Source organism: Doryrhamphus excisus, chromosome 20 (genome assembly GCF_030265055.1).
Source record: "Doryrhamphus excisus isolate RoL2022-K1 chromosome 20, RoL_Dexc_1.0, whole genome shotgun sequence".
In the NCBI taxonomy this organism is placed as follows: Eukaryota; Metazoa; Chordata; class Actinopteri; order Syngnathiformes; family Syngnathidae; genus Doryrhamphus; species Doryrhamphus excisus.
This window is the reverse complement of record NC_080485.1, coordinates 4,865,064-4,889,718: the sequence shown is the minus strand read 5'-3', so window position 1 is coordinate 4,889,718 and position 24,655 is coordinate 4,865,064. Positions and strand designations below refer to the sequence as shown.

General features: G+C 41.9%; 1 protein-coding gene across 5 annotated transcripts in view; it reads left to right on the top strand.

Annotated features, from left to right (window-relative positions):
- Positions 1-23,515, top strand: part of mcu (mitochondrial calcium uniporter) — a 64,375-nt gene extending 40,860 nt beyond the window's left edge. For all 5 annotated transcript variants that reach the window (XM_058058169.1, XM_058058168.1, XM_058058170.1 and 2 more), the window contains 7 exons: positions 13,736-13,799; positions 16,975-17,145; positions 17,503-17,607; positions 17,678-17,838; positions 18,377-18,580; positions 19,979-20,095; positions 20,181-23,515. In XM_058058169.1, coding sequence (XP_057914152.1) covers positions 13,736-13,799; positions 16,975-17,145; positions 17,503-17,607; positions 17,678-17,838; positions 18,377-18,580; positions 19,979-20,095; positions 20,181-20,261 — 903 coding nt within the window. In that variant the 3' untranslated portion in view covers positions 20,262-23,515. The remainder of the gene's footprint in view (positions 1-13,735; positions 13,800-16,974; positions 17,146-17,502; positions 17,608-17,677; positions 17,839-18,376; positions 18,581-19,978; positions 20,096-20,180) is intronic.
- The last annotated feature ends 1,140 nt before the right edge of the window (positions 23,516-24,655 follow it).

Below are 24,655 nucleotides of genomic sequence, written 5' to 3'. Positions count from 1 at the left end.
GGAAAGGCACACACCTGTCTATATAAGGTCCCACAGTTGACTGTGCATGTCAGAACACAAACACCAAGCATGAAGTCAAAAGAACTGTCTGTAGACCTGCGAGACAGGATTGTCTTGAGGCACATATCTGGGGAAGGATACAGAAAAATTTCTGCTGCTTTGAAGGTCCCAATGAGCACAGTGGCCTCCATTATTCGTAAATGGAAGACGTTTGGAACCACCAGGACTCTTCCTAGAGCTGACCGGCCTTCTAAACTGAGCCATCGGGGAAGAAGGGCCTTAGTCAGGGAGGTGACCAAGGCCCCGATGGTCACTCTGTCAGAGCTCCAGCGTTCCTCTGTGGAGAGAGGAGAGCCTTCCAGAAGGACAACCATCTCTGCAGCAATCCACCAATCAGGCCTGTATGGTAGAGTGGCCAGACGAAAGCCACTCCTTAGTAAAAGGAACATGGCAGCCCGTCTGGAATTTGCCAAAAAGCACCTGAATGACTCTCAGACCATGAGAAACAAAATTCTCTGGTCTGATGAGACAAAGATTGAACTCTTTGGTGTGAATGCTCATCACCAGGCCAATACCATCCCTACAGTGAAGCATGGTGGTGGCAGCATCATGCTGTGGGGATGTTTTTCAGCAGCAGGAACTGGCAGACTAGTCAGGATAGAAGGAAAAATGAATGCAGCAATATATAGAGATATCCTGGATGAAAACCTGCTCCAGAGCGCTCTTGACCTCAGGCTGGGGCGAAGGTTCATTTTTCAGCAGGACAACGACCCGAAGCACACCGCCAAGATCTCAAAAGATTGGCTTCAGAACCACTCCGTGAATGTCCTGGAGTGGCCCAGCCACTCCAGGACATTCAGTCCAGACTTGAATCCGATCGAACATCTCTGGAGAGATCTGAAAATGACTGTGCATAGACGTCTCCCATCCAACCTGATGGAGCTTGAGACTTATTGCAAAGAAGAATGGGCAAAACTGCCTAAAGATAGGTGTGCTAAACTTGTGGGATCATATTCAAAAATACTTGAGGCTGTAATTGCTTCCAAAGGTGGATCAACAAAGTATTAAGCAAAGGCTGTGAATACTTATGTAAATGTGATTTTTTTTGTTTTCTATTTTTAATAAATTCAAAACATGTCAAAAAAACCTTTTTTCACATTGTCATAATGGAGTATTTTGTGTAGAATTTTGAGGTAAGAGATTAATTTAATACAGTTTGGAATGAGGCTGTAACATGACAAAATGTAGAAAAAGTGAAGCGCTGTGAATACTTTCCAGATGCACTGTAATTCCACTTGTCATAAGTCGAGACAAGTCATAGAAAGCATGCATGCTTTCTTCTTCTATAGTTTTGTGTGTCACATGGTTCAGTCTACTTGACTGTTCATAGCGGCCACACAGGACATGGACCGGGCCTTCATTTATGGTAGAAGTGCAATGCATCGCTTCTAATCAGTTTGGTTCTTGTGCGATGTGAAAAGCCTTTATTGCTGAGACTTTTGTCAATTTATCATCATTATTGCGTCATGAATTTCATCACATCAGGAGTCTCACTTTGCGTGTTTTAAAAGTATCGTATTGTTGGCGGATGAAGGTGATGCACATTCTGTCAATACTTTATATCCCGGGAATATGTGCTAAATCAAACATATGCAGCCACCTCCACTTACCTCCACCATGTCTGGCCCAGTATTTGTCAGGTAATTAGCTAGCTGCATGCCATGCCCTGTCCATGTGGACTGGAGCAAAATAAAACTCAGTCAGAGCTGCTGACACAGTCAAGAAGGCACAGAGCAGCAATTCCATGGAGTCCGATTTCCAGGCGTCTCCTCCTCTCAGTTTAGCACAAAGTGATGTAATCAGGCATCTACTGAGGCTGATTGATGGCAAAACTCTTCTGTTGTATGATCTGGTGTGGAGCATGAGTGAATAGGTCACACACTGTCAGAGGAAAGAGGCTTCCATGTGGAGGAATACTGTCAACGTTTCCTCAAAAGTAACATTCCCAGGCTCCGCTCCATAAATAACAGCTGCTGCCTTGGGAGGAATTCATTGCCTTAACTGGAATGATGCAGTTCGCCCTGAAAGTTACCCTTACACGCATGTTAATCGCAGACACACAAACACACACTTGCGTCCAGGGAATATTAATTAGGGATGAGCCAGATACTCGTGGATATTCGTGTGTAAAGAAAATGCTCATTATGTATTCACTCGCTCTGTGATTGGCCAGTTCAGTTCAGCTCAGCTGTGCCTCATTCAGGTACACGGTGCATTTGGGAAGTTAAAAACGACTCTGCATTTGTCACGATGCCTCCACAGAGGGCCCCACTTGGCTGATGATCATCCCAAGACCCGCGGCTGAAGTAATCTATGAACTGGACTGTTATGTTAGGGATAGAATTAGGTTCTTAATTGTTCCATTATTTATTATTCATTGCAATAGCTTTATGCACCATTTCAAGACTTAGAAGGATGTAGAACAAAAATGGTGGACTGAAATTTGTTGACATCCCATGTATTCTAAGGTTATTTATTAATTAATTATATTTTAAAAAATATACAAACTGTGTCTGGGATAGGCTCCAGCACCCCCCGCGACCCTTGTGAGGAAAAGCGGTAGAAAATGAATGAATGAATGAATGAATAAACTGTGTGCCCTCTCCGTTCTTTTGGAGTGATCACATTGTTGGCGAATAACAGAGTTGGAACATACTGTTGTTAAATTGGTGTATAATTGTCTCCTAAATCTTTAAGAATATGTTGAAGATATTGACATTGATACCGTGTATCTGAATTGTGAACCGGATAATTTGAATGCATCTATTTAAAATTCTACAGATTGTGTTTTAAAAATAACTTCAGGTCAGGCTTTGAAAGTGAGGTGAGAGATGAAGCAGCAGAAGCAATGGGAAAAGTAGGACATCTAACACCCCTCAGCATCACAGATAAGAGAAACTGGTGATAACTTAACACTAATGTGGGTTTTAATAACATTCATCACAGACCTCCCCAATGAATCCAAATGTGATTTATTTCTTTGCTACAGGACACTTCCACTGTGTTCTGTTCTCGGACATAGAGGTAATGCATTTTCATTCAACAGACTGACCCAAAGCCCATAATTTATACAAAGTCTTTTTATTGATTGCCGAAAGCAGTACCAGGAACATGCTCACAGAAGCAGCACAACCGTCCCTCGTTACAATGCGGTTGGAACATCACTTCCTCACTTCATTGCAGTTTTTCAAAAAAATAAAAATAAATGAGCACTGTTTGGTGGTTGGCCATGGCATTATTGAATGGAGAAAAGTTCTCCTCCCATTCCGTGTGAAATGGGTACGTTTTTAGCTTCTTACTGTTTTGAATGATCCCATAGCCTGCAAGGATCCCATAACCTGCGCATTAGCAATTTGGTGTAAACAAAGAATAGGAGTGTAAAGGTGACTGTAGGGTGTTATTTCATGTCAACATGGCTTTAATCATGTTAAAAACCATATTTAGAAAGTCATAAACAGGTTTTCTTTGCTTTAGCTGCAAAAATAGTCAGTTTATTAATATTGAATCCCTCTTTGTGGAAATGTACTTATCATGGTGGGATCTGGAATCAATTAACTGCAATAAATGAGGGACCGGTGTACATCCAACTGGATCACAGGCCGCATGTAACCACAACAGCCCAGGACAGCCACACCCAACATCTTCACCTCCAAAATTGTCTTCGACCAGCCACCTGGATAGGTTCTAGAATCGGTTTGCATAACCAAATTGTGCACAAACTGTCAGTAACCATCTCAGGGGAGCTCATCTCCATGTCGTCATGCCTCATCGGGGTTGTGAATTGACTGCAGTTTGTCATTTTAACTAGTTCGAGTGGGCAAATGCTCACATTCGATACCATTTGGCATTTTGGAGAGGTGTTCTGTTCACAAATATCCCGGTTTTCACCTTAGAGTTTGATGATGTCAATGTGGTGGATGGTTAGAGTTGGGTATCGTTTACGTACAGCATTATCTAATACTGGTGCCAAATTAGTACTTTTGATCTATTGCTCATTGTTGTGCCATTCATCCATGACCATCACCTCATGGTTGAAGCATGATAATGCATGGCCCTATGTTGGAAATCTTTGTACACAAACTCTGGAAGCTGAAAACATTGCAGTTGTTGCACGGCCAGCATTGTCACCAGAAATGTCACCCATTGATTCATGGTTGATGTTCTCGATCGGCGTAAACGGCAATGTGTTCGTGTTCCTTCCAATATCCAGCAACTTTGCACAGCCATTGAAGAGGGGTGGACCAACATTCCACTGGCACCAATCAGCAACCTGATCAGCACTGTTGCACTGCGTGGTCACACTGTGATCACATGCCTTTTTAGTCTTTACTAGTTTCATGTTGCACCACTGCAGCGAAGAAAATTCCTAGTTTGTGAAACATTTTCACTGACAATGGCAATAAAATATTCTGATAATCACAGCGTTACTGGTGCCAAATTAGTACTTTGGATCTATTGCTCATTGTTGTACCATTCATCCATGACCATCACCTCATGGTCATGGATGACTTTGAAACTCACCCTTATTTCACACTGAACTAATGTAATGGTTGGATATTCTTCGATATCAATTAACTTAATCTAAGTTGACTCATCACAACATTCGCCCTTGTAATGTTGTTGGAGATTGCTGAGTACCCAAACTTAGAAGAGCATTAATACTATCAGTTAGGACGCTCATCGAGTTACATGTGTACACATGTCTTTCTCAGTTGGTTGACAAATAATATTCAATATCGCTAAATACAATTGTGTGGCAAGTCAAATTAAATGCTCTTTCCAATTTAGTATTTTTATTATCTTTTTGCAGGAAATATATTCTTACATTTAAGTAATGCAAAATGAAGGACATCAAGGACAACTATTATTGGACAGAAAGTGTTAATGGTGGGAAGATGGTGAAGCGTGCATAATAAAGCTCAAACAGTGCTTATTCAGCAGCATTGATTGGGATACAAGGTGCCTGTGGTGTAGAGACTGCAGGCATGCCGGATCACCTAAAGATCAGCGCCTGGCTGACAGAATACTAAGTATGTGCGGCATGCATGTGCTTGTCCGTATGTCTTTGAAAGTCAGCCAGGTTTGAGGAAACCTGGTAAAAGAATATAATGAAGAAGCATGGAGATGCTCTGTAGCATTTCTGAAGGCTGAGTGCGCGTGTTGCATGACTTGCAATGCAATGACCACGGACACAAGCAGCAAGTGCCATCTGTCGAATGAGCGATCATAAAGGGTCATGTCGTGCCTGTGTGGACTGACCACCCACTCCCATATTTCTATATGCATCATACACGTAGTGTATACTGAAAGAACATTATGTGTGCCATTTATTTACGCTCTGCTCTGATCTCAAAAGAAACCAGACCACAAGAGAAATGGCATTCCTGGAAAATTAGCCACACATGCTTCAATGGAGCACCGACTATTTTCAGGGCTAACCCTTGAAAGCCTGCTGTTTAATAATGCAGCAGATTCCCAGGTGAGGAGAGCATATGCATGGGTGCCACCAGGAATTCTGGGCCCCAAGACAAAACAAATCACATTTTAAATTACCTATTTTGGGGGGCCCTTGGAATTGGCCTTTTTAGTGTCCCTAGGCACTACGGTTACCTAAATATTATAGAAACGGTTTAATCTACAGATGGGAATTATCCTGGGGATTATGCAAGGGATGATCTAACATCAATTAATCAACGCATATCTAGTGTGGTAGGCAATTTATAAAAACGGTAACAAGGATTAAATGTTAGAGTTAGCCTGTCAGCTCAGAAAATCAGATTTGTATTGTCATACGTCTGATATACTGCGCTTTGTAACTGTTTGCTCAGAATGTGAATCTGTGTTATATTGTTGCATTAAAAAAGGCAGGAGATTACATTATCTGTCAATGGCTTTCAGCTTTTTCATTACTACATAGTTTGGCTGTGATAACTGTCGCACTTTGCTTTCCTCTCTCGCAAGTGGCATGTTTCTGTTTTATCTAGAATGGAGAATCTAGGTGAGACTGCAGATTGATTTTGTGTCCAGTCGCAATGTTTAACCCCTGCAGCATAGGTCGCAAGATCCCAGGAGGTGGGGGCTCCAGATGTGGATCAAATCGCTGATCTGCTTTAATATAGCCATTTAAGAAGGGTAAAACCCGTGAAATTTACCAGAGTAAAAAAAACAGGAAGGCATTTGCACTGTTAGTGCCATGACCAGTGCCCTAATTACTGAAAATTAACTCATGAAAATCAGACGTTGGTTTTGAACAGGCAGTTATTTTGAAAAACAAATGGATCAAATTGGCCCTGACAAAACAGAAACTAATATTTTGTGACATTTCTGTAACTCTCAGGGAGACTTCGGCACCTGACAGGTATTTTTTGCTCACCTCTCATGGCTCTCAACGGCTCCAGCTGTTTCAAACTTGAAGGTAGCCTTCTCCAGATGGCAGGTTTTATGTTCCTCCCACAGTGTTCAATAGGATTCAGACTGGGGCTGGTTATTTGTTGGAAGGCCCCCTGAATGGGGGGGAGTCTTGAGATTTCATTGTATCCTGCACAGATTCAAACCACCTCGTGCTGAATGCTGTAAAGCAACCTAAGAACATCCTGTAACTAAGCCTCCACCATGTTTCTTAGTCAGTAGTGCTTGTTCCTCTGTATGCTTAATTTTTGCATGTAAGTAAACACAGAGCAAATGTGACTTGCTAAAAAGTTCCAGCTTTGGTATCAGTATGCATTTTGCAAATTGAATTAATTAATTAGAAATGTTATCAGTTTATAATTTTTTTCATGGGCTGCACGGCGATGGAGTGGTTAGCGCGCAGACCTCACAGCTAGGAGACCAGGGTTCAATTCCACCCTTGGCCCTCTGTGTGGGGAGTTTGCATGTTCTTCCCGTGCATGCGTGGGTTTTCTCTGGGTACACTGGTTTCCTCCCACATTCCAAAAACATGCTAGGTTAATTGGCGACTCCAAATTGTCCATAGGTATGAATGTGAGTGAATGGTTGTTTGTCTATATGTGCCCCGTGATTGGCTGGCCACCAGTCCAGGGTGTACCCCGCCTCTCGCCCAAAGACAGCTGGGATAGGCTCCAGCACTCCCGCGACCCTCGTGAGGATAAGCGGTAAAAAATGAATGAATGAATTTTGAATTTGAATGAATTTTTTTCATGACCAATTGACCGTTATGGATTAGTCCTTCAAAGCAGGGTTGTTTTCCCACCGATTGCCGCATACAGCATGTTGGCCAAAAATGGCTCCTGCCCATGTTTTGGACAGCTCTATTCTAAGGGTAGTAACAATTTAATCTATTCCTGAATATGGTACATTTTATACTGATTAACTACAGAAATGCAAAACTTTGCTGCTTTGCTTTGCTGTTATTGCTGCTTTTCCTTATGTTGGTTAGCACAGTGCTATACCACTTTGCTTCAACAAAGCATCGACTGGCAAATAAATTTGACCTCCTACTAGAAACAATCACCAGCAGTACATCCATGATTAAGCCTGTCACAATCAAGTCAGTTAATCGCACAATAAATATAAACAAACTTAATAATTTTGCCGGCCTTGATGAATTGACATGTGCATGCGTCTTTGTTTTCCTCTTCTCTCTCTCTCTCTCTCTCTCTCTCTCTCTCTCTCTCCTCTTTTCTCTTTTGGAAAATTAGGTTGTGGGAAAAGTTACATCAGCATAAAGTCACAATATTAAAGACAATTTAAGAAACCTATTTAATAAGGGGTAATAAGTTCATGCTAATAATACACTTTTGAAGCTGAGATGCATCCTTTCATTTTCAGAGTGTTGCCCTCCCTGGATGAGTTAAAACACCCCTGGTGAATACAATATAATATAATAAACGTGCTCAGTGTTTTGTTTTCGTTTTTTTAAATCTCAAATTGAACTGATCCAGTCTGTGACCTCCAGTGAACTCCACCTTGACCGTGGTGCTAGCATTTTTTTTGTCATGACAACATGATTGAACACCTAATGACATGGCCTCTGGGAAATTGACCTAATATCCTTTCAACTGTAAATCTGTCCTTGTCTTGGGACTTTTACCAGCAAAGGTGTCATAGTAGGACAGTTTCCATTTCCAGTGATGCCTAGTGCTTCTCTAACATGTACTGGGTGGAACATGATGCTGAATCTACTGTACAAATAATTTCATGAATGACTGGGAGACCAAACACGCTATCTGCAAAGTAGCTGCCTGAGACCATATATTAGCACATAGATGGATGCAGCCATTGTGTAGATAAATGACAGGGTGCTCCACATCCCTCTAAGGGCACCACGAAATGGGAATTATGTCAGTGACATTATTCCTCAGCACTGGTGTCTGTGTCACGTTCACACACTTCACCAAATGCTGAGGTTTTTATTCCCTGCAGGAGAACAGATGTTTTAAACTTTGTCGTTTTATATTCAGTTAAGCCAAAATAAAGCAAACCTGTCAGTCCGTACACGAGAGAGTACAGTGGGAGTCAGAATACAAATAAGGTGCGAGAAATCAAATCCAATTTTGTTTTATTTCTTTCACTCAAAAAGTATCTCTGTTGACAGCGATTTTGTGTGAGGAATACATTATGAGAGCAGCACGTAGGAATGTGGTTAGCACGTCTGCCCCACTGGCAGGAGGCTCTGATATCACTGATATCATTATGTTGTTCAATTAAGCTAATAAAGTTTATTCATTATGGTTGCTGGAATGTATTGCATATGGAAACGGATTATGATGGTTCATATTTCAATAAACGCGTGTAAACACATTAATTCCTTGCCTAAAATCAAAATTTTGCCAAATTATTGAGAATGAATAATGAAGTATTCTGGAAAATTTGTGTCTTCATTTATATACTATACTTCATACTTATATTGTGACGTCAAATAAATGGATGAATTGGTTATCAGGAGGATCTCTAACATGATCCTTACTGTACAATATACACTACCTTGGGTGGGGGGGTTGTTACATTCAAGGAACACCAGCAAATGGCGAAAAACCCACCAGTAATTGATTGATCTGCCCATAAAAATGTCCCGCTACACTTTCTTTCAACCAAAAAATATGTCAACTCCACTACCGGCTTGCATATGTTACCAATAGTGGTTTAAAATATCAGATCTAACACATGAATGTCTATATTTGTAACAATAGACTATATATTCAATGATAATTGTTTTTAGTAGCAAAACCTTGCCAAATCACTTTTGTTCACTGATAATAAATCTAGCTCTTGCAGCTGCGGCAAGGGTTGAGGGTTACAGCCCCCAGTGGAGTTCCTAACCAAGGCAGGCAGTACTTTTTACTTGTGTTCGTCTCAATGCAAGTACATAAATACACGTTGTAAATTTTAAATAAGTTTATAAATGATTACCAATTTTAAGTACCTAGGGTCAACAGTCCAGAACAATGGAGAATGTGAAAAGGAGGTGAAGAAGCATCTGCAGGCAAGATGGAACGGGCGGGGAAAAGTGTCAGACATGATTTGTGGTGGAAGAGTTTCAGCTAAAATGAAAGCAAAGGTATACAAAACTGTATGAGTACTGAGACCAGCCATGTTGTTTGGCGTAGAGACAGTGCCACTGAGGAAAAGACAGGAAGCAGAACTGGAGGTAACAGAGATGAGGATGCTGAGGTTCACATTGGGAGTGACCAGGATGGATAGGATCAGGAACGAGTACATCAGCGGGACATTACATGTTAGAGGCCTTGGAGATCAAGTCAGAGAGGCCAGATTGAGATGGTTGGGACATGTCCAGAGGAGAGATAGTGAATATATTGGTAGAAGGATGCTGTGTTTAGAGCTGCCAGGTAGGAGGCGCAGAGGAAGACCAAAGAGGAGGTTCATGAATGTAGTGAGGGAGGACATGAGGGTAGTTGGTGTGAAAGAAACAGATGCGGAAGACAGGGTTGGATGGGGGAGATTGATTTGCTGTGGCGACCCCTGAAGGGAAAAGCCCAAAGAGAAAGAAGAAGAAGAGAAATGATTACCAACTTATGGTGATTGAGATGTGTTTTCTGCAGTAAAAACAGTCTGTTTTTGGATAAATAATTACAAAAAAAAATCTGCAGATTTCATACATGAATGCTGAATACATGTTCATCGTCAACAGTGTAAATAATTATACTAGGAATAGATGATTTTTTTCCCGCATGCAAAATATGTTTGCCGGCTACTATTCTAGCTCGTCAGTGCCTAAAAAAAGCAGCAGTTCCCCTTTGTTTGTCTCTAGTCTTAGTCCAGGAGTGGGCAAACTTAGTTGAGAAGCGGGCCACAATGGCTTAAAAAGTTTTGCGGCAGAGCCGTCCATATATAGGTGGAATCAAGCAGAATGACATACTTGCTCACAGAGCAATAAAACAAAAACACAACACATCCACAGCAAGTTAACCCATCACATCGATCAACAGCTAAGCGCTAAACACAACACGTAACTTTAATATGTTATTTCCAAATGCCCTCAAGGCATGCTGGGTAGGTAAGCAAAGAGCTACCCACAGCATGCCTTGCAGTATATATGGGTGTTTAGAAATGCCCGGTGGGCCGGATTAAGACGCATGGCGTCCTCGTGCTGCAGTTTGCCTATTTCTGCTCTAGTCCTTACTAAAGTGAATTATTTAATATGCATTGGATGCATTTAGGCACGTCTGACCAATTGAAGCCATGTACTTACTGTTTTAACGCTTTTCAACATAACATCATTACATTGTTAATGTAGCCAAAGAAGCATTACAGGGGTTTCTAGTTCCTTTGTTTTCATCTGCCCAAAACTCAATTTATGCAACAAAATAGCTACCATTTGTGTGGACACTGACTTAGTTTGATTCCTTTAGACGACAGCGAGGTTCCAATTTACATAACTGACAGGCAGTCAGGAAGTACACGCAATGAAATGCAGCCTGAAGTAAAACGCAGTGCAGATGAGGAGAGTGAGATGTTGAAACCAGCACGTCAGGATTCAGAGGGGAGGGGGAGGCGAGGGGCAACCCCCTGATTCAAAACGAGGGATTCCTTTACTGCAGTAATCAGCAGTCTCCCCCTCCCCCTTCCCCTCCCTACCTCCTCCCAAGCTACCATCTCCAACACACATGGAAGTCACGTTTTAAACGCGGGTGGGGTGTGTGTCTGCTGCAGGCCACAGTGTACGCAGCAGCACATGGTTGGAAAACGCAAGCGCACTCGTGACTCTCACTCTAGCCATCATCTATCTCCATCGCTCCCTTGCTGCTGTTCCATTTATCCTCTCATTCTGTCATGTCCTTGTTGCCTCCCTTCCAGATCATCTGTCCGTCCTCCTGTTTGTACTCTGCGTCTCTTTCTCCCACTCTTAGTCGTATGACATTGATTCCAAGGTTGCTGTGCTATTGACTGCAGCTGCGCTCTTAAATATTTCACGCAGCATCTCGGTGGCTGCGTGCTGAGGGAGTGAGGGGAGGTGGGAGTGTGGGACTGGTGGTGGTGGTGGTGTTGGGTTTGCTTCGCTCAGACATTCTGCAACTGCTGCTGACAAGCAGGCTGGTGAACAGACGGGTGGCCAAACACACACGCCAGCTGCAAGCACACATACATTTCTCGCCACAGATGGACACACGCACATGCGTGTCATCGTCATATTTGCGTATGTCCATGATGCCACACATCTGAAATCTTTCTGTGTAGCTTAAAGATGATGAATGGGTGCTCTTTGCAGAGTGTGCAGCCGAGCTACACCATTTTACATCCGCCTTTTTCAGCTTGTCATCTGATCGGCAGCCTAATCATTGTTTGGACTCCCATGATACGGGGACACTAATCAGCATTCTCAGTCGGGACACTGAGAATTTGTGTGTGTTTGTGTCTCCCTAAACACAAATACATGCACTGACAGTTTGTTATCCTCGGGAAAAGCATCTTAGGTTGACTTGCAGGTCTCAACATACAGTTACTGCTACTGAATGTTATGCCTTTTTAATGACTCATATCTGATATCACATTCATGAACTGAAACAACTCACATGCTAGAAACACAAAACACAACACTTTGTCATGACTGCATAGTCGTACTTTCTGCTGTCATCCATGCAGTAGACGCAGGTTTGATTCCCAACAACCAGCTGTTGGCAATGTCCAGTGCCTGTCCCCAACCTAGATAGGTTACAGGATGGGCATTTGGTGGTAAACCCTGTCTATGTGTCACTGACGGGTGCTTTTTGATGATTTTCATCTCTGTCCAGTATGCTTACACTGCCGGATAATGCCATGATGAATTTGGTCACTAGGTATCATCTTTTATAATTATTTTGCATTCTTTTGCACATGGCTGCATGGCGGATTAGTGGTTGGCGTGCAGGCCTCACAGCTAGGAGACCTGAGTTCAATTCCACCCTTGGCCCTCTGTGTGGGGAGTTTGCATGTTCTCCTCGTGCATGTGTGGGTTTTCTCCGGGTACTCCGGTTTCCTCCCACATTCTAAAAACATGCTAGGTTAATTGGCGACTCCAAATTGTCCATAGGTATGAATGTGAGTGTGAATGGTTGTTTGTCTATTTGTGCCCTGTGATTGGCTGGCAACCAGTCCAGGGTGTACCCCGCCTCTTGCCTGAAGACAGCTGGGATAGGCTCCAGCACCCCCGCGACCCTTGTGAGAATAAGCGGTAGAAAATGAATGAATGAATTAATGTTTTGCACATGTAAAACAATGATTATTCTCTGTAAAATGTATTTTTATGTTATTTTTTATTAATTTGGGTGTTTGGAATGGATTAATTGGTTTTACATTATTCTCTATGAAAATAATTGCTTCAGTTTTCCTATGTTTCAGTCTTTGGCTGAAAACTGAGGTACCACTGTGTATATATGTATGCAGTATACAGCAGGTGATCCACTATATTTGCCTTGGGATTGTTTTGGAGACATCTCAGAGCTGCCAGTGTAGATTGGAACCCTGCATTCCTGTTGTTGATTGGTCTGTGTTATTATGGAATAAGTAGATACAGTAGATGTGTGTGTTGGCCGAGTCAATGAGACAAGTCAATCTTCCTGAGGTGCACTGGATGCTGAGCTCAATAGTCATATCAAATTCTCACTTCACTCTAAAGGCTCAGTGGATGAGTTATTGCATGCTCGATGCGCTGTTTGCGCTCCACGCAGACTTCCTGCATGCATAGCGTGTACAACTTTATGACAAATTGCACCTTTTTGACTCCTCATTGTAGCATCAGGAGCAGCAACAATGTGTCATATTTATCTACTGCGCATGACATAGCATAAATCAGAAAGGTTTCCCACTTTTTGTGCATTTTTGTTTGGATCTCTTTTGTCTCATAATCACCACACTCCACTGAGGAAAAGGGAAGCTCCATTTAACGGCGTAAATGGCGAGATCGATGCGCTGCAGAAAGCGTCACGAGCCGTGTGATTTAAAACGTGCAGCGCATACACAGACTTCTACTGTGCAGCATAAAAAAGTGTGGGGGGGGGGGGGGGGGCAAGGGTTTCCCCCGCTTGTCTGCACCCCCCACCCCTTTCCCCACTGAGCACAGAGGCATGGACTGTATCTAAGCTGCCTCTTTGCCATTCACTGCAGTGTGTTTTGCTCTGGAAACTGGTATTTATACAGATGTGTGTATCATGTTCAGTTTTTTTTACTATCCCTAAATGACTAATGAATTAACCAGACCAATTTGTCTCCCTGCCTGCAGGTTTGGAGGGGCTCCCCATCATGGCATAGTCAGAGAATGTTGTGTTCCCCCGCTGCTTCCGAGGGTAAGTTCTCACTTCCTCTCAATTTGTGTGCCAATCTACCGATCTCAGGTTCCCTTTTTGGAGGAAACCCCTCACCTCACCTCTGATCCTGTCTGGAACAAATTGTGCTTTAAACCCACAGCAGAGCCTGGTGTCGAAGCTAGCTGTCGTTATAGAAAATCTCTCAGGGGTGCATCTGCTTGTCTGTGTGAGGACTGACACCAGGGACAGGTGGGAGTCAGGAAAAGTTGGAAGGTGAAGAGTTGCTGATTTGAACTTAGTCAGCTTTAATAGCTGCGGGATTGTGAGATTGGAGATACGATAAAGGGAGTAAGGAGAAGTGTAGAGACGCTCAGAGGCGGTTGAGAAATGAAAATCGTGTGTCTCTGTGTATTTGGTGGCTATCCAGAATAGTTTGGCCCGACTGGTGCCGCCTGTGCCAGATGATGATGTGCTGATTCACTGCAGTGGTCCTGAGGAGGAGGATGAGGTTGCTGTGGGTATCGCAGCAGCACTGCAGTTTGGATTACCTCCTCACTTTGAATGCATTGCCCTGCCATTAGGGCCCACTCATGATGTGAGTGGTGCTGGCTGGTTCCAGTTACAGGCCATCACCATCCAACCCTGACGTGGTATTGGATGATCTTTCCATAGATCTCATTTTGCCGCAATGAAATTTTGTTGTGAATAAATTGTATATTCTTGAAGTTGTCAGACTTATCACACGGGTATCATTTAGAGGTCTAAGCGTGTCCATGGGAATACAAAACATCAATCGCTGGCTTCAGTGAATTGACATTACTGCTCTGAGAGGGAAAGGTCAGCAATATTATATTGTATTGATCTTCGAGGCTTGGCACCGTATTAAGTGGGCTTATTTTGATGAAAGTCAACTTTTGCATGTGCACTCCATGTAACGGATCACTTGATACGGTTCCATTTCCTTTACAGCAACTTTTCTCATGGCCATGTAAACATGAGAGCAACATGTTTTTGATTACCACTATAATGGTGTTCTTTGGGTTACTGTGATGTGATGTCAAGTCCAATCTTAGACCTAAATCAGCCATCAATAGCCATTTCCCATATTTTGTGGGAAATATGGGAAAAATAATCATATTATTGGCTGCACGGCGACCGAGTGGTTAGCATGCAAGCAACACAGCTCGGACACCCGAGATCGATTCCACCCTTGGGTGGAGTTTGTATATGTGCCCTGTGACTAGCTGGCGACCAGTGCAGGGTGTACCCCGCCTCTCGCCCGAAGACAGCTGAGATAGCCTCTAGCACCCCTGCGACCCTCGTGAGGATAAGCGGTAGAAAATGAATGAAGGAATAATCATATTATTATGCTCGCGACAACCTGACAAAACTCACATCATACCAGGGGAAGTATCCACCCAAGTCGATGCAAGACCACAGAAAATAACTGCGCTTAGAGCCAGTATGAAAAATCCAAAGTCCATCCATCCATTTTCTATACAGCTATTATTGTTTCAGAGAAACCCTTGCCGTCTTATTTCACTTAAAAATAAAACCCTTGTGTTCATTCATTGTTTGTACAGTTAAGCTGTATTATTTATTTGAAATTGAGTCCTGTTTTCCTTTAAATGCAACTCAGGTGTGTTGCAGGGTGATGTGCAGCATTTCATTACATTTGATATTCATATGTTCTGTTCTGTTAAAAGAAGGTTTGGACATTTGCAATGTGAAAAAAATGGACCTTACTCAATTTTAATTGAAGTACCCCTGGCCTAAATTATACCTAAATGAACTTCCAAGATAGTCACACACATAATACATTAAGGACATACAATATACAATTCATTGATCGTGGCGTAAAACTATCAAACTGAGCATACAGAGCCATTCAATATCTCTTTCAGGGCTCACTTCCAAATGTGCAAACCTCATTATCTGACGCTTTGGCATCGTTTAACTCGAGAATACAACATTGTAACAATTTCAATGTAAGCATGTTCTTTATTAAAACATAACAGTTGTTGATTATCACTACCATGCTGTGAAATGTAGTTCATTTTATCAGTCAAGGCAGAACTCCATCGGCTGTGACGCTATTATCGCTACAACAATTGTGTGTCTGGCAAATTGTCCTTGTTTAATTGCCTCCACAACTGTAGTTATGTAGCACAACGCAGGCGTCTATAACAGGGACGCTTTCAGTGAAGCTCAGTCAAATGCAATGCCAATGTCCTGGCCATGCCAACATTCTCACACCATTCTTCCAAAATAACGACATGCCTGTCAAAGTTGTCTCGCCTGCTAGAGGTCTGATCTTGGTGTTCTAGTTTTAGAGAGCAAAACAGCAGCAGGAGAGTCTTCCAAAGCCCATAGTAGCACCTTTTTTCCATCAAAGTGAAAGTAGTAGTTTACTCTTAAACACATAAAGTTCAGTATGCTTGAAGTCAGCAATGCAATGGGTACCATCCATTGCACACATTAAATTATACTACAGGCAGTGTGGAAAAAGTGGCACATAATTGTTATGTCATAATAATAATGCCAAAATCATCGATCAATAGTCCAATCCGACTTCGTGTTCGTCAGCAATCCAATAAAACTAAGAATGATTGAAGCAAAATATTTTATTCATAGTAATTGAAACCTTATGCCATTTAAGAAACTTTTTATGTTTTTATTACTTCCTGTAGCTGGCATCGTCCTGTATGAATGTATTCTTGAAATCTGCTGTTGCGGTCCCTCATTGACCGCTGAAACATCTCAGCTAGGATACTGTGAATTTCATCCTGAATTCTCTGTTTTAACTGATCCAGAGTTCTTGGTCGAGTCCAAAGTTGTAAAAACGTCGGACCTCCCTCTGTCTGTCAAACCAGCACCGTCTGTATAATACATTTTTATGGCTAAGGCACACTGTTCCAGGCTTACTAAAATGGCGGAGTGTTTCAATTTCAGCCTTTTCTCTTTATATTGTGTGGGGGTTTTTTTTGCTCAGTTTTTTTGCTGATGTTTTTTTTTCAAAAATGTTATTCATCTGGAGGGCCAACTGGCCGCCACAAATGGTCCCCAGCCCACACTTTGGAAACCCCTGCTTAGTTAAGTCACATGGACTGTACAGCTGCTGCGGTGTTGCCCTCTGCAGGCTCTTAACCCACATTTAATAATAACATTGATAATAATCTTGTTATTATTTGTCGGACTTTGTCCTCCCTCACAGAGGTGACCGTGGTGTATCAGAATGGCCTGCCAGTCATCTCAGTCAGTTTGCCGTCCAGGCGAGAACGCTGTCAGTTCACTCTCAAGCCTCTCAGTGACTGCGTGGGAGTTTTCCTCCAACAACTCCAAGCAGAGGACAGAGGCATCGATCGGGTAGCCATTTACTCCACAGGTACACACGCACACATTGTGTCCATCTCCTCTAGTAGATTACATACATACTGTACATGCCCTTCCAAGTGTATTCTGATGCTGTTAAGTGTTCCTGCCGCTGCAGCTTCACATCAGAATATATAATCTCATTGTATGTGTTCAAGCGCGCTCACTCCGCTCCAGTGCCTCATTATACTAGAACAATCTGCACTCTGAATTTTTCTTTCAGCGTGCAAGTGCTTCTGCTTTCCCCTCTTGTGATAATCGCTGTGAAACGAGGCCGATGGTCAAGAGAGCTGGAGGGTGTATGTGGAGTGGTTAACCGGCATGGATCCCATCGCTCCACTTTTACACCATTTGTCTTTTTTTTGTGCAGATGGAGCCAGGGTTGCCTCCTCCACAGGCATAGACATCCTCTTATTGGATGATTTCAAGCTCGTCATCAACGACACCACGCATCTTGTGAGACCACCAAGGAGAGGTGAGGACAGTCCGTCACTGGGGTATTGTACTTTATGTCTGACATGGATGGACATTTGTCTTTTGCTCAGAGTTGCTGCCTCACGAAGAGACAGAAAGGCTGAATGATGTTAAGTTCCTGGTGCAGCAGCTCTACACCACCCTGCGCATTGAGGAGCACCAACTCAGCAAAGAGCGTGAGCTGATTGGACGACTGGAAGACCTCAACTCTCAGCTCCGCCCTCTAGAGAAGGTCAGTTGTATTATATTATATACATTATGTCCAATCACTGATATTGAAAATGTGATTTTTATGAAAGTTTTTCCATAAAACATGCATACAGTAGGTGTTTGAGTGATATTTTTATAATGTTTACAAGGACTTGGGCTCTCTTCCACTACTTTTGGAAGGCAATGTATTTTACCAATAGTGTTGTATCACAAAGAATGTAGGAACTTAAAAGTTTATTACTTACCTTTCAATGTATTGGTTTCTAAATCAATATTGTTTGAAATCACGGTTGCTTTATTTATAATCCTTTTTTTCTAGGGAGGCATATTTTAATTGTCTTCTGTTTAAAATGCCTGCACAAATGAACTGATTAATGAGCCTCATTGTTTTGCCTTAAAGGCTCTAAAGTGGTGTCGAATGAAACTTGGCCCCAAGTAGTAGCTGCTTTGTCCTTAAAATGTTTTTGATGGAAGGATATTGACTTCACTTGAATTCTCACAAAATGTTGTGCCATGATATTTGCTGAATGACTTCCTCCTCCTGTTTGCTTCATGTGTAGGTAAAGCAAGAACTGAGTAGGAAGGCGGAGCGGCGTACCACTTGGGTGCTGTGGGGCGGCATGGCATACATGGCCACCCAGTTCGGCATCTTGGCCAGACTGACTTGGTGGGAGTACTCCTGGGATATCATGGAGCCTGTCACCTACTTCATCACATACGGCACAGCCATGGCCATGTATGCCTATTTTGTGCTCACACGCCAGGTAAGAGAATTTACATTGATATAAATTCAGGAAAAGGGGAGACACGGCCTTGAAATGGAAAGGCAAGGATGGCTCATTCAGAGTATGAAAGGGGTCACTGAAGGATTTGATGAGCAGGAAAATGATGTAAATCATATTTGGCCTTTGCAGTCACCCCGATTACTTTCTAATTTGGATGGTCTTTCTCTGTGGGCTCCACCAGCATCACCACAACATCATTTGGTAGAATGACCTCCCTTTGGTTCCTCCTCTAAAAACCTTTTTACCGACCAGTTCCACTCCTGTTCCACCTTGCTGCACCATTAGCAAGCAGCACACTAACCACAATGGACTGATGAATATGAAACTAGAACAGCCGAGATACTGTCGACACCTCTGGGCCTGATTGAAATTCACACGCAGGTGAAATATATAGTAAACATAAAAGTTAGTAGTTTAATTTCACTCATACACATCAAATAACAATAAGGGGTTAAAACAGTAATGTACATCATGCTAATGCAACCTACTACACAAAATGGCAGATGTGTTATTCGGCCCCATTCTCTTGTTTGCGCTGATGTGTTGTTGTCCATGCTTGGAATAAAGCATGATTCCCCAACCGTATTCTCCCATCCAGACTCCTATCACTTCCATCGTGCATAGGCTGTGGTTCATTTACAAAGGAGGTCGACTCCCAAGAAGGAGAATAAATAGTGATACAGAAGTAAAACTGACATAACATGTACTTTAGTCCTTCATTTACCACGTTCAATTAGTTCCAGACCCTACTGCAATATGTGAATTTCCCCCAAGTAGTAAGTAAGGAAGTAAGAAGTCAAAACATTCCACACGGAATGGGAAGAGAACTTTTTTTCCAGCCCATCTGGTCAGAGAGGCCATGGCTGACTTCATGCAGTGTGACGGTAATGTAATATAATAATCAATGACCTGCCTAATGACCAGAATATTTCATGGAACTTGTCTTCCAATATTTTTTGACTAATAGTAGGCCATAGTCAAAAATCTTGAAAATTATCAGGGGTGCCCAAACTTTTTCATACCTCTTTATATATGTTTGAGCTATATACGTATATGCTGTATGTGAGCTATGGAAAAATACCAGACTTTCCCCAAAGGAATTATTAATGTATCTATCTGATATAAACAAACCAAATAGATCTTACTTAACAATTGTAAGATGAATAATTATGATATATATTTTTGAAATTCTGCCACATTCTTGTGAGATCATACACAAAAGGCATGCATGCTGAAAACACATTACAGAATCCTAGTTTTACTGGTTTTAGCTATTTAAAATCCTGACCTTTGATTCATCATAAGTCATTCATAAATCCATAATCTGATCTGCCAAAGAAGGCTCCATAAATTGTTGCTTCCCTTTCTAACCTGCAGGAGTACGTGTACCCTGATGCCAGAGATCGTCAGTTTCTGCTCTTCCTCCACAAGGGAGTGAAAAGGACACGCTTTGACATCGAGAAGTACAACAAGCTGAAAGATGACATCGCTGAGGTACATTTGCCTGCAGCGTGTCTTTTGTCAAATAACTGTTGGATTTACAATACAGTACATAAAATATCTCAATTCTTCCTGTCAGGTGGAATTGGATCTGAAGCGTCTTAGGGACCCACTCCAGCTTCAGCTCCCAGTACAACAGCTCACTACTGGTAAAGATTGATGGGAAGAGTAACCTCCCTCCTCTCCCAGTGTTCCCTTTTCTATCCCTATCAAAAACCACTCGTCTCCCTTTCCCCGCCTTATAGTCACCCTACTCGCCCCCACATTTCTCTTGCATCCCCCTCTTAAACCTGGGAGTTTCCCCTCTTTCTTGTCCACTTTTTACTTCCCTGGCTGAACCAACTGCAGTGGAAAATTCCAAGATGCATGGTGAGCTGAAAATCTCCCAGTGATGGTAATGATGATGATGGACAGCCTGCAGAGAACCAGAGGGGCAAATGGGAAATGCTACCTTGACCCACCAGGAGAGAGCATATGCAAAGGGGACGCCATTGCTATGTGTGTGTGTGTGTGTGTGTGTGTGTGTGCGAGAGACATCCAGGCAACACCAACCTTCACCATTCGAGTTCCAACACACACACACACACACACACCTGCTGGGAGCAGATTGTGTGGAGCATCTATCCCACACGTTAAAGTTTACAATCAAGTCTTGGCCTCTCCTGGCTACGGCTCAAAGAGACGTCATCTTCCTGTGGCTGAACTCTGCTGCCTCTCCACACTTTGGCCACGCCTCTCCAGGTTGACAGACAAGCTGTTCGTTCTCACGTGACCTTTTGACAGGAGTCTGCCTCGCAACCCATTTCCTCTTCCTGTGGCAGCCCAGCCTGCGCAAGTATGCGAGTACTACCGACAACAACATCACTGTGTTTTCTTTTATTCCAAGAAAAATATTTTGGCACTTTTTATTTTGAAAGCCATAATATATTTGTTATGAAGTAAATATAACTCTCTCTCTCTCTCTCTATATATATATATATATATATATATATATATATATATATACACACATACATACAATCAAATAAATGACCACAACTAGTTGTTTTACAGTGGGGGGAGGAGTTTAAATGTTAAAATCATTGTGTCGCTGAAGGATCCATCATGTTGTCATGCACTATATACCAAATGCATTAAATACATCCTATTTTTTGAATAACAGTATGTTCCACAGTAACATTAAACATTTTTGGTTGGATGTCCTCTTAAAAAAATCATTATTCAGAAGTGGGATTTCTCCCCCCACTGTCATTGTACCGCCTCCTTGTCATTGTACCGCCATGGAAGGAGCAGTCCTTCCATGGCAAGGCAGGCTAGACTGCATGCTGTGGTTGTATGCCCTCAGTAGAAATTTGTGACTGTGTAGGAACATTAAGAGACATTTTCTACTCAATCGGACACTTTCCCTTGCCTTGTATAATTGTAGTATGGGGCAATCACATCCCTTGATTGGTCATAGGAGCTATATGTCTATCGTGTCTATTTAGGACACGTTTTTCATGTGGTTTTTTTTTCTCTTGATTGAGGATTGGTGGCCCTCTCTGACTGACTCTTTTCCTCCACAAAATATAAAGGAGTATTTGGGCCACACTGAAAAGCAGAACAAAGATTGATCAGTAAGAATGAAGTCATAGCTTAACAACGGTCAAGTTGTTTTTGCGGGAAAAGAAGTGTTTATTATGAGGGAAAAGTTGTAAGTGTTACTACAAATTTGATTTGAGGAAAACAAAGGAAAGTTTTCAGAATAAAGTCACACTTTTAAGAACAATAAAAGCAATTTTTCAGGAAAAATAAAGAACTAGTCATTTTATGAGAATAAATTGTAATTTTGATATATTTGAAAAATTATTAAAATACTAGGATAAATATAAAATATTAAGTTATTTTGAAAAATATGGAAATCAGCTCATATGAATATTGAGGATATTAAAACAAAAATAGAAACGATAAAAATGCTTATAATATTATTGTAGTTATTGTATGGCAAGTCTGTGTGGAATTTTGACATTTATTTCCCAAGTAATTATTTTAAGTATTACGTATAAGTATTTCCTCGTAATATTACACTTTATTTGCGTAGTTTAACTTTTCCCCGTGTGGCCTCAATACTCCTTTGTACAAAAAGGTCTAAACACATTTGTGTGTGTGTGTTCACCCCTGCGGAGTTGGCGTGCAGCAACATGCGGTCATGCCATCGCCGTCTCTTTGTATGTGCGCAATGAATCAATCCTACGAGCAGATCCGGTGTTTAACAACAGATTTCCTATTAAAATGCATGAGTTGAGAGATCTAATCAAATGTTAACCATGCAGCTCTTACAGCTGGAAATGGTCTAATCCGTTTAGTGTGTGCGCTATCTCCAGGGATGTGGTGCCTTTTGGGATGCTGATGAAGGATTTTAAGAGAGTTGACGAGGAAGCAGATAGGTCATTGAAGGCCTCTGAGTAGGGCGTGAAATACAGATCAAGGACTGTTAAACTTGCAATCTTTTTAATGTTTGTTGATCAGATATCAGACTAGTAATTGAAGTCCTTCGCCATCAGTGCTGCTTTTCTACTCTTATGTTTGTTTCTGGCTTACAATGTTGATTCATCCTGCACACACACTGAATTGCTTTCCTTGACCGTCCTAGTTGGAGGTGTTTTTTTTTTAAATTTTATTTAATCCCACCGTCCATCATTGATTGCCTTTTCCCTCTCCCTTCATGTGTTTTAAACATCTAAATACATCAAATATAGAGACCTTTATTATTAAGAGGGTGTTGCATGAATGTCTGTTTACATGGAAAATTATGTATAAACAAAAAAAATGATTTATAGGAAATAAAAGGCAATTTACGAAGGATGTTTGTCGAGATTCCTACTTTGACCGGGCAGTTCACAGGGCTACATGTTGAGAATCATGACTTTTCCCAAACTCGATTCTCACCAACCAACCCACTCGCCATCACACCTTTAACCTCCGGTCATTTTCTTCCCTCCATAGCCGCACATTAATGCTCCTCATAAAAGACAGCGTACATGCAGCAGTAAGGAGGCTCTTAAAGAGTACCTGCTGACCTCACTAACATCCTGCTTCTGACCCAAAAGGAAAATGTCAGGTGCCATGCAGTAGCTTTTTAGGAGACGACCCTCTCTTGCTGTTTTCATCTTTTGCTTACTTTGTCCAAAGCACTCTTGCGTTTTGAATGCGTGGTTTTGAAAATCTGGTGTGCACTTACAATAAAATATGCTTAAATGGGTGAAGCATATTTAAGTGACATGTACTCCATTCTGACCTCTTTTTTTAGATTTCTGTTGACATGATGCTGTAATATTGGCAAAAAAAGTGTGTAAAATCCTGTATCATTTATGAAATATGTATAAAAGAGAAATGTAATTCAATTATCAATAAAATCCTTATCCAGGTTTTGGAGCTTGTGGTCCGCCTGATGTTTTTGGAAAGTCTAATTGGTCTTTCCCGTTCTTGATTGTGACCAGTAGTTTCTACCTTGTCATGGTTCTGTTTATGCTGCTCTGCTGCCGCCTGTCTTCCTCTGTTGGCATTGCACTCTGAGTCAGTGGGAGGAGTCACCCAGCACACCTGCAGCCAATCTTCCCACGTGCTACCTAGTCTGCCTCCTGTCTTGTGTTCGTCGTCAGATTATCATGTTTACCTAGCTTGTTCCCGGTGTCTCCTTAGCCTTATCCTCCCCTTGCTTTCTGGTCCATTTTTCCGTAACCGTGAGTACCTTGTTTCCTTGTCCATTTTTCCGTAACCGTGAGTACCTTGTTTCCTGCTCTTTCAGCAGCGCTTTTTAAAATTTTTGCCACCTCCGTATTAGGATCCTATTTACCGGCCTTGGCCACCTGTGACAGTTGTTACTGTCTACTAACCATTTGAAATATTTATTGGATATCAAAACGTCTTTCTGACAACCCACAATGTGTACAATTTCAGTGAAAAGTATTTGCAAATTCCCACAGTGATCGTTCGTCAACCAGCTATGATGTGGTATGCTTTGGGTCATGGGTTGGACTTTGTCTATAACCCTTCTGTTCTCTTGATGTTCATGAAGTGGATTAAAAAGATCCGCGGTGGCAACTCTGAAATACATACATACATATATGACAGTGAAAATGGAGGCATTGGAATATTTTGATGTCATTCCTGCATTCTCTTTTATTATTTTAAATGCAACCCAGCCTTCTCTGTGTACATGTACTATAGTTTGTGTATACTACTACTGAGCCAGGAAGGAAATCAATGTCTTATTTGCAGGAGTAGTTGCAAAAGATAAACGTGTGACATTTTCCACCCCATTTCCCTTAACCAGCCTCTCGGATTAATGTCTTGATTGATTTAATTACATATAAGGAACAAAAACGTGCAAGCCTCAGGTTACTTCTAGTTGCTACTAAATGAGCTTTGAGTGTTTGTCCAGTGTCTGGTTTCTCATGGAGCTTAAAATGACTTAAGTACCCTGTTATCTCTCATGGTAAGTATCTCCTACACAAGCTGTACTAGCTGTAAAGTCTGGCACAATGACAGTAGGCTGGGTTCCTGCTAAGGAAG